Genomic DNA, 10,198 nt, shown 5'->3' on the forward strand with positions numbered 1-10,198 from the left:
CTTCCCCCAGTGCCGAGAATCACCATCAGCCCTTTCGAGAACACACCGGTGTCCCGTGAGTGCGTCAGGTCGTGCAAGTGCTAGTGCCCCAACCCGTTACAACCCCCTTCGGGGCACTCCGCGCTGTGGTGAGGCCTGGTGGGAATTCCCTCCTTGTGTTCGTGTGCCGACCGCCAAGCTAGAGCCCCTCGATAGTTGTCAGACACTCACGTGGTAACCAAGTGCACAAATATAAGCTCCCCCGGACCGTGTAGTGAGACGAGAGGCCTACGCCCAACAGGCCGAGTAGTTGCTCGGATTGCCCCAAGTGCAATCCGATTTGTTCCTGAAAGTGCCCTGTTCCTGTGCTCATCCGGATCCCGTTACGTCGTTCCTGCAGTAGTCCCCCAACGAGTCGACCACCGAGAAACGGCCGCAACGAGTTCATCGAGTTTGAAGAATAAAGCGCAAGTACTGAATCTAACCTAAAATTAAAACCCCAAAATCTTCTTATTTTGTTCTTGGGTCATTGACCCCTTAAAATTCTGAAATCGTGAATGGAAAAGAAACACGATACTTGAGAATTTGAATAAATGTTTGTAAGGTCTTTTCTTCATCCAAATTGTAGAGTCTTTTTAATTGAATGTGCATTCCCTGGATTTTCCAATTTGTTTTGATTTTCCTGTTGAAAATTTTGTTAGGTTGTAAAGTCCGCCCATTAATCACAATTTTTCCTATTTGTTATTAGATGTTTCTCCGGTGATCAATTTTGTTTCCCTGTTGAGCTAGCGCAGGGAAGTAGGGTCAAAACGAATCTAACAATTGGCGCCCAACGTAAAAATTTTTAATCAAATTTAAATTTTCATTATTAAAATAGAAAGAAAAAGTGGTCTACTTCCAAGACCAGAAGTAAATCCCTTTTTCTTATTGGTCTCCCGGAGAAATTCAGTTAAATTTAACCTCATTAAAATCGCGTAGTTGTTGAAGCAAGTTTTTCTAAAGTCATTTCACGAGGAAATTTTGGGGATGAAAATTCACTGATTGCAGCGAATGATTATAACTATTATACAAACCATACTCTTCTCCCGAATTGTTGATCAATCTGAAATTGTTACTAACCATTCTAAAGTACCTTCTTATCCAACAGCAAAATTATAAGTTCATATTTGCCAAGACTAATCTTGCATTTAGTTGTGTTCATACCAGATATTGCTTACCTCTTGGCGTTTAAAGAAACCCAAAGTCACCCACATAAGTAGCATATTTCTTTTTCAGCTCACATATCCAAAAGAATCAGATTAGTTAGTTTATTACTTACTAAGCTAGAGTTAGTCAATAATGGAGGACTTGAATTTCAATCAAGCGATAGATCGCTTGGTGAAATGGTATCAAGTCATGCGGGTGGAATTATTGGAGGAAGATGAGCTTGAGCAAGAGCTCAAATGTCGCGACGTGATACTATCAGGTTTGGATTTATCTCGGAAAAGGAAATGCTTGCGAGATGCATTAAAAAGGGAAAAGGAATCCGGTTTAAAATTAAGTGCCTTAAGCCTAAGAACAGATCCCGAGAATGAGCGGGAACTTTGCCTTGTTAAATTTAAACAAATTAAAACACTGTTGAAATCCAGCAGTGCGGATGAATCACAGAAAAGGATTTGCTTAGCCCGTCTAGCCCATGTGGGTACACGAGTGGCTACCCTTCTGTGTTCGTCTCGTGGTTCACCTAATCTCCTAACGCAGATGCAAAATATGTTTGTTGAGTTAGTCCAACTCTTGCAATCTGCCTACGATCCATCGGGTATCGCGACGCAGGAAATCGTGGTTCAAAATCCATCGCAGGCTATCACTGAGGCAAACACCAACACGGAGGTCGAGCTTCCATCACCCTCTGTTCTGGGCCAGGACGACCTAGATTGGATCCACAGCTTGCAGGCGAGGATAGTTGGCCTAGAAGAAGAATTGGCAAAACGAAAAGAAGGAAGAGAAGTTGAGACTCAAACGGAACAAGAAGTGTTCAATGTTTCGAACCCACTGGAAAGAGATTTCAGAAATCATTCTGAAAACTTTTCTGCTATCTCCAGTTTTCAGAACAATTCTTTCCCTCAAATTTCCCTTAATCCTACTTATCCTCAACAAAATTTATCTTACCATCAAATTACCAATCCTTATCCATATTTAACAGCAAATATTTCTCAATCCCACAGTGAAAATAAACTTCCGAATATTCAGTCCCACCAGCCCACAGCTTCAAATTTTCATCTGAACCACCCTAGCAATCCTCAAAACCTTTTTCCCACTCCTACCAATCAAATTCCGGTAAATCCTACCAACCCCCATCAATCCCTTCCTAATGTGAATTTCTCACATAATGTCGGACAACAAAATCATCCCTGGTCAAACTTAGGTCCAAATCCGAATCCTTCTCAGCCCCCATATAACGCACTTCCAGGCCAGTACCAGGGACCATCCGGTCAACCTCAAGGACATTGGGGATCACCTTACGGGAATCCCGGGTTTTCTCATCAGTTTCAGACACCTTTTCATTCCCGACATACTTTGCCAGTATCCAAATGGAATATTGCAAAGTACAGCGGAGATGATCAAGGGTTGAAACTGAATGAATTCCTGGAAGTCGTTTACGCTCTGTCCATGGCAGAAAGGGTATCCGATCAAGAGCTATTTGAATCGGCCGTACATTTGTTCTCTGGATCTGCCCTTAAATGGTATATGACACAGCGATCTATGGGCCGTCTTGTCAGTTGGCAGCATCTAGTTTTCGAACTCCGCAGAACGTATATGCACCCAGACTTGGACGCTCTCATCAAAATGAAAGTGTACCAGAGGCGTCAACGGCAGCAGGAGTCTTTCCACGAATTTTATAGCGAGATAGAGAAGCTGATCCGAACGATGAGTGTCCCGATACCAGAATTCGAGAAAATTCAAATCCTCCAGCAAAACATGAGGATGGACTACAAAAAGTTCATGGCTTTCATTCCCATTGTGAACTTGGAGTCCTTACTCTCAGCGGGTCAGAAGCTTGATGCGCTTAACTTTTCTGCGTATAGCAAGGTGTTCGGCTCTGATAAGGTGGTTCACGTGATCGAAGACGAAGATCTGGAGCAGTCGAGGTCGACCAAAACCAAGAAGCAGACATCAAGCTCTGATTTCGTCGTACCGGTCCAGCAACATCCAAGGGGTAATTCAGCGGGTCCTAAAGTTAATGTTGTTCCGAAGAACCAGAAACAGTTCGCGCAAAATTTACCTGGCCCGTCACGGCAAATAAACAGTAAGCCTACAGCAGTCGGGGAACCATCTGGCAGTCAGTCGCAACCTCAACTCACGTTGGAGATGGTAGTAAACAACCACAAGCCTCCTCCATCAAATCGGTGCTACAACTGCAATCGGGAGGGACATCATGCAGCAATTTGCCGTCAACCACCAATCATTGTCTGTTTCAAATGCGGGCTTCGTGGATTTCCGACTGCTATGTGTCCGTATTGTTTAAAAAACCACGGTACTGCGAGCCAAAACCGCGGTTCGCAGGAACGCCAGGCGTAACTTCTTCTTCTGACGGTTCGTCAGCTCCTCCGTGGTTCTGGGAAACGGTCCCAAACCAGTGCTATTCCGCAGATACTGAAATCTGCCACATTTCGTATCCATTTCCTAATGATCACCGTCCATTCGTAGATATTCGCATCCACGATATTCCAGTTTGTGCCCTTTTAGACAGTGGCAGTAATTACACTCTGATCAATCAGAATGTTTTCCGTAGATCAAGACACGAAAAATTGAATCCATTGACCAAATCACTGGATCTCCGTTCAGCAAGTGGTGATTCGATGGAAATTTTAGGCCAGGCCTTTCTGCCTATCCGGTTTGATGGACGAACCAAAGTCATCACCACTCTGGTGGTGGCTAATTTGTCCATCGACTGCATTTGTGGGATGGACTTTTGGACCAAATTTCAGATCGTTCCCACTATGTTGTCTAGAGATTCCGTGAATGCAGCGGTCTTGGAAAAGGTTTCTTCGTCCGCCGAATGTTTGTCGCTAGAAGAAGAAAGAGAATTAGAGGAAATTAAAAAGGGTTTCTTAGCAGCTGGTCAAGGCAAACTCACCATTACTCCTTTGGCCACTCATCGGATTGTCTTGAAGGAGGAATTCAGAGGCAAGCCACCAGTTCGTCAATTCCCGTACGTGATGTCTCCGAAAACCCAGGCGTTGGTAGCTGTTGAGCTGGAACGGTTGCTAGAGGCCGGCGTCATTGAGCGCAGCGAGTCCGACTGGTCATTGAATTGCGTGCCGGTCATTAAACCCAACAAGGTTCGGCTTTGTTTAGACGCACGGAAGATCAACGAAAGAACTGTCCGTGATGCTTACCCTCTACCCCACCCTGGAAGAATATTAGGTCAGTTACCAAAGGCCAAATATTTGTCTACAATAGACCTGTCCGAAGCGTTTTTACAGGTTCCCTTAGAAAAAGAGTCCCGAAGGTACACAGCATTCAGCGTACAGGGTAAAGGGTTGTTCCAGTATACCCGGATGTGTTTCGGGTTGGTCAACAGTCCTGCATCATTGGCCAAAATCATGGATTCCGTACTGGGTCATGGTATACTGGAACCGAATGTTTTTGTTTACCTCGACGACATCGTCGTGGTTACAGAAACATTCGAGCATCATGCGCAGCTTCTTACAGAGATCTCCCGTCGTCTACGTGAAGCCAACCTAAGCATCAACCGGGAAAAATCTCGATTTGGAGTAGCCGAGGTTCCTTTTCTAGGTTATCTCTTAGGAACGGAAGGGCTACGGGCAAACCCGGAGAAGGTGAGGCCGATTTTAGATTATGAACGGCCAACTACGGTCACGAAGCTCCGGAGGTTTCTGGGAATGGCCAATTACTATAGGCGATTCATCCCAGATTTCAGCGGGGCAACTGCGGCCTTAACAGATTTGTTGCAAACGAAGTCGAAATTGGTCCGGTGGAACGAAGAGGCGGAAGCAGCCTTCGTTCGCATCAAGGAACTTCTAATTTCTTCGCCCATTCTGGCCAGTCCAGATTTCGGCCGCCCTTTTACCATCCAGACCGACGCGAGCGACGTGGCAGTGGCCGGAGTATTAACGCAGCAGCAGGAGAACGGAGAGTGTGTTATCGCATACTACTCCCACAAACTGACCACACCGCAAAAAAACTACCATGCAGCCGAAAAGGAAGCCTTGGCAGCTATGCTAGCGATAGATGCGTTTAGGGGTTACATTGAAGGTTATCATTTCACTCTAATTACCGATTCAAACGGTCTTACTCACATACTCAACGCAAAGTGGAAGGTCGGATCTCGCTGTAGTCGGTGGGCGCTCATTCTGCAGCAATATGATATGAGAATAGTGCACAGGAAAGGCAAGGAAAATATTGTCCCTGATGCACTTTCTCGTAGCATTGCAGCAATTGACGGCTCACCTACAACTTGGTACGATTCCATGATGCGTAAAGTTGTGAGTAAACCGGATGAATTTGTCGATTTTAGGGTCGAAAATAATAACCTCTTCAAGTACATCTCAGTACCTGACTTTCCACACGATTCGAACTTCGAATGGAAATTGATACCGCGCACAGAGGACATCCCGAAAATTATTGAAGAATCCCACATCACATCGTTTCATTCGGGATACGAGCGAACGTTAGCACGGATCAGGCAGCGTTTCTACTGGCCGCGAATGGCAGCTCAAATTCGTAAATTTGTTAGACAATGCACGACTTGTAAGGAGGTGAAGCCATCTCACGTCGCCACAGTACCCGAAATGGGGAAAATGCGACTAGCGGATCGACCCTGGCAGATAATTTCGGTCGATTTTATTGGTCCCCTTCCTCGAAGTCGTAAAGGTAATCAGCATTTGTTGGTGGTTTCGGATTACTTCTCGAAATGGGTTTTGGTTCAGCCTGTGAAGAAAATCGCCAGTTCAACCATGTGTGTAATTTTAAAAGAACAATGGTTTCTAAAGCATTCGGTTCCTGAAATTATAATAACCGATAACGGTTCCAGTTTCCTGTCAAAAGAGTTCAAATCCTTGTTAGACAAATTCAAAATTACACACTGGTTGAATTCACGATATCATTCACAGGCGAACCCCGTAGAGAGAGTGAACCGAACCATCAACGCTGCTATCAGGACCTACGTCAAAGAGGATCAGCGCCTCTGGGATACTAAAATTGCCGAGTTAGAAATGTTATTAAATACGAGCGTGCACTCGCCCACAGGATTTACTCCGTATTTCATCATTCACGGGCAGGAATATGCGGAACTGGGGAACGATTATCGCCTAGCACGTCACGATCAAAATCTTTCTCCCGGGCAGTTTGAGGAACGGCGTAAAGCCTTATTTAGAGACATCTACGAACTTGTCAAGAAGAATCTTGCCAAGGCTTATGCAAATTCAAAACGAACTTATAATTTGCGTATTCGTCCGGCGAAGCCGTTCATTAAAGGGCAGTTGGTATATCGACGGAATATGAAACTTTCCAATGCGGGGGAAAGTTACAATTCCAAGTATGGAACTCAATATCTACCTTGCCGAATTAAAAGTTTGCGTGGAACATCTTCGTACGAGCTCGAAGATCTGAATGGAAAGAACTTAGGGGTTTGGCCCGCAGCCCATATTAAGCCAACATAAATATCACTATCACGAGTTTAAAAAAAAAAAAAAAAAGAAGAAAGAGTAAATAGACAAACAAATGCTCACCATTCTCCTGGGTCCAGCAAATCGGAACAAATCCTGCTCCATCTTACTTCCGGAGATCGGAAAGATCTATATAGTAGCCAGCTTACGTAGGTGCAATAAGAAAGGGTAACACAGCTCGGAATGATATCCGGCACTGAATGGTAGCGATGAACTTTCGAAGTGACGTCTACTTCTCATCCTACATTGGAATGTGTTGAAATTCGTTTAATTTCCCTGCTCATCCGGGGCATCGTCCGTACCAGCCTGGGTGAACTGGTTCCTCGGAATAATGGCGAACTCATGATTGGCGGGAACAGTTCCTTCGGCAATCGATTCTACTAAAGATCCGGTTGCGAGGAAATCGATGTTTAGAACCCTTTTGTTTGCCCAGGATAAACTGCTTACGCCAGATGCCATCTACATCTTGAATAACCTGCCGGAAATAGGTCTATTCGAGCTTGGTGATGTCGTGCACCCATAAAGGGTAGAAACTCCTTTTGAAATCTGTTACTGGGCACTTCCTAAATAGCGTTTAGAACACAGATTCCGCGAACTTTGGTTCGTTTGAACAAAATCCCATCGCGCACTTTGATATTGCACATTGACCACAATCGAAGGATTTTGAATACCTAAAATGAAAAAAAAAACTATCCAGTTTATCACGCAGCATAAATAATTCAAGGCCAAACCTGCTCTTCTGATCCTCTCCGGAAACGATAGCGTTTTGGGCGAGCTCTGAGGAGCCATTACAAAAAGAACTCCCACTTCCACTATGGATCGAACAGCACAAAAATCTGTCCCCTTCACTGGATTCGAGGGAGCCACCCAGACAGAACATTCTTCCTCACGGCGATACATCTGAAAACAAATTGAATTAGGAAAAAGAACCTAAAGCGAATAATTTTCTCAACTTACTCTAGAACTTTTCCAATCGTCGTCCACATGCCAATGCAACTAACACAAACCAACTACGACTGACGTTTGTATGCCACGTCATCATCTTTATCATCCGTCATCATCTGTCATCATCAACCACCCGCAGTCATCATCAACGAAAGCGAGTTTCGTTCAGTTTGGCTCAGGACGCAGCCAGTTAGTGCGATGTTTAAACACGATGAAAGAATTAAACCCAATTCTGCGTTATTTCGCTATTTTGCACTCAAAATTGAGCGATAAATGAAATAACGTTTCGAGTTGGTAATTCTTCTAATAAAATCAATCGTTTCAGTTGCGTACGAACTGAAACTGATGAATAAGTATAAGTTTTCGGTTAGTAATAATGTAATTAAGTGTTGGGTGTTAGTTATAGGGATTGAAGGTTGAATGATAGCATGAATGGGAGTATGAATGATTAAAGGAACGAAAGATAATACTAATCGGATGAATGAAGAAAGAATGCGTGATTTAAGGTATCATTAATTTAGTTAATTATTTTAGGCTAATTTTGGGTAAATACGGAAATAAATCCGTCGTCACGGCAAATCTGGTATTGAAAAACATTTGATAAGAGGTGTCTTGGCAATTTATGATCTCTTAATTTTCTGAGAGCCTGCTGGATGAGATCGCACACTGAATGATTGGGGGGGACACTTTTGGTTTTGAGAAACGATTTGGATCAGAGGAGAGAAAGATGGAACTTTTTTTGAGATGACGCAAAATGGTAGTCAGTGATCAGTAATTCCTATTATGGACTCGTGATTTGGTGGAGGGAAGACATTGTTTTGGCGACTAGTTCGGGATGACTCCGTTGAGGAACGAACAGAAATGGGCGTCTTTCGGGAAAAATCTTGGGTCATTGTTACCGTGCTTTGTAACCCCGTCTTCAAATCGGCTACGTGAGAAGATTCCTCTGCAAGCATGAACAAATTAATGTAGCGATTCTAATGCTAAGGGAGCCGCGGTAGGTAAGGCGCTAATTCCTGCCGTGCATAGTGACCCGGCATTAGAATCGACGACACGGGGAGATTCCTCTGCTTGGATATGACTCAATTACTCTAGAATATGTTGCGAATTGAAGACCAAGGGAGCCACGGTATGTGAAGTGCTTGCACTCTTACTTCACAATGGCTATGAGGATATTCCGTTACATTTTTGTGAAGTTAATCAGCGGAGAACCCAAGGAAAAAACCCTCGTTCGAGACAGGACCTTTGCAACTGTGTGACCCGGCCTTAAAATCGTCTACGTGAGAAGATTCCTCTGCAATGATGACCCAATTACCCTAGAATATGTTGCGATTCTAATGCTAAGGGAGCGGCGGTAGGTTACGCGATTACACATGGTGTGTTGTGACCCGGCATTAGAATCGACGACATGGGAAGATTCCTCTGGTTGGCTATGACTCAATTACTCTAGAATATGTTGCGATTTTAAGGCTAAGGGAGCCACCACGATGCATTGGTCCTCGGGTTTTTTCACCCCCGACTCCGGGAAGATTGTAACCATTCATTTAATGGTTACAATAAAAATTGTGATTTTCGGGCCAGTTTGGATGAAAACTTTGTAAATATTGTAAATAAAAATTATTGTTCGTAAATGTCTAAAATTAGGATAAGATATCTACATGTTTGTGTGGTGTCTTGTCCTAGTTTTAATAGCAATCGGCTGGTGTCACTTAGGGATTTAGTTTTTGTTTATTTATTTATTTGTTTAATTTTTAATTTTTCGTTATTTATTTATTTATTCATTTAGTTTATAGTTATTTGTTAGGTATTAGTTTGTTTGTTTAATATATTATGTTATGGAATGCACGCCATAAAAAGAGATGTTAGAAAATAAGACACCAGCCCTCTATATGTCAGTTCCTGTATTGTTCCTGTCATGTTGCTGTCATCGAAGGGGACGAGAACATCACAGACGGGAAATGGGAACAGGGCTCAAATGAGAGGCATGCCTTTCTATGAAAGGTATAAATAGGAGGAGCTCGCAAGACGCGAGGCTTTTTGCAAGTTCCGGTCCGAGGTTGAGCAGCAACTGCGCGGTCACACACCTAACGTGACATTCTCGTTTCCAACCGCAATTGGGCGGCTCTGACCCCCTTCCCCCGTTAGATTAGATCCGGTAGTGGATCTCCGTAGTTTTCAACGTCCAGCTGGAAGACTTCACTACGTTATTTCCCAGCTGGTCGGTCGAGTGTGGCTCCTGTGAAGTGAACCAAGGAACAATAGTCTTCCCCCAGTGCCGAGAATCACCATCAGCCCTTTCGAGAACACACCGGTGTCCCGTGAGTGCGTCAGGTCGTGCAAGTGCTAGTGCCCCAACCCGTTACAACCCCCTTCGGGGCACTCCGCGCTGTGGTGAGGCCTGGTGGGAATTCCCTCCTTGTGTTCGTGTGCCGACCGCCAAGCTAGAGCCCCTCGATAGTTGTCAGACACTCACGTGGTAACCAAGTGCACAAATATAAGCTCCCCCGGACCGTGTAGTGAGACGAGAGGCCTACGCCCAACAGGCCGAGTAGTTGCTCGGATTGCCCCAAGTGCAATCCGATTTGTTCCTGAAAGTGCCCTGT

The 10,198-nt window shown here is 44.3% G+C and overlaps 1 protein-coding gene across 1 annotated transcript; it reads left to right on the plus strand.

Annotated features, from left to right (window-relative positions):
* The first annotated feature begins 1,317 nt into the window (after positions 1-1,317).
* LOC129741197 (uncharacterized) lies at positions 1,318-6,644 on the plus strand. Its single transcript, XM_055732904.1, has 3 exons — positions 1,318-3,514; positions 3,667-5,945; positions 6,096-6,644. The coding sequence occupies exons 1-3, from the start codon at positions 1,318-1,320 to the stop codon at positions 6,642-6,644; spliced, it is 5,025 nt and encodes a 1,674-aa protein (XP_055588879.1).
* The last annotated feature ends 3,554 nt before the right edge of the window (positions 6,645-10,198 follow it).

The sequence above is a fragment of the Uranotaenia lowii genome, chromosome 2 (assembly GCF_029784155.1).
Source record: "Uranotaenia lowii strain MFRU-FL chromosome 2, ASM2978415v1, whole genome shotgun sequence".
In the NCBI taxonomy this organism is placed as follows: Eukaryota; Metazoa; Arthropoda; class Insecta; order Diptera; family Culicidae; genus Uranotaenia; species Uranotaenia lowii.

Excerpts from the sequence above, each read along its gene's own strand:
- LOC129741197 (XM_055732904.1), top strand. The coding sequence starts at position 1,318 with ATGGAGGACTTGAATTTCAATCAAGCGATAGATCGCTTGGTGAAATGG. Across the intron at positions 3,515-3,666 it reads TACTGCGAGCCAAAACCGCG|ATATTCGCATCCACGATATT; the intron begins GTTCGCAGGAAC and ends GTCCATTCGTAG. Across the intron at positions 5,946-6,095 it reads TCGCCAGTTCAACCATGTGT|GCGAACCCCGTAGAGAGAGT; the intron begins GTAATTTTAAAA and ends TATCATTCACAG.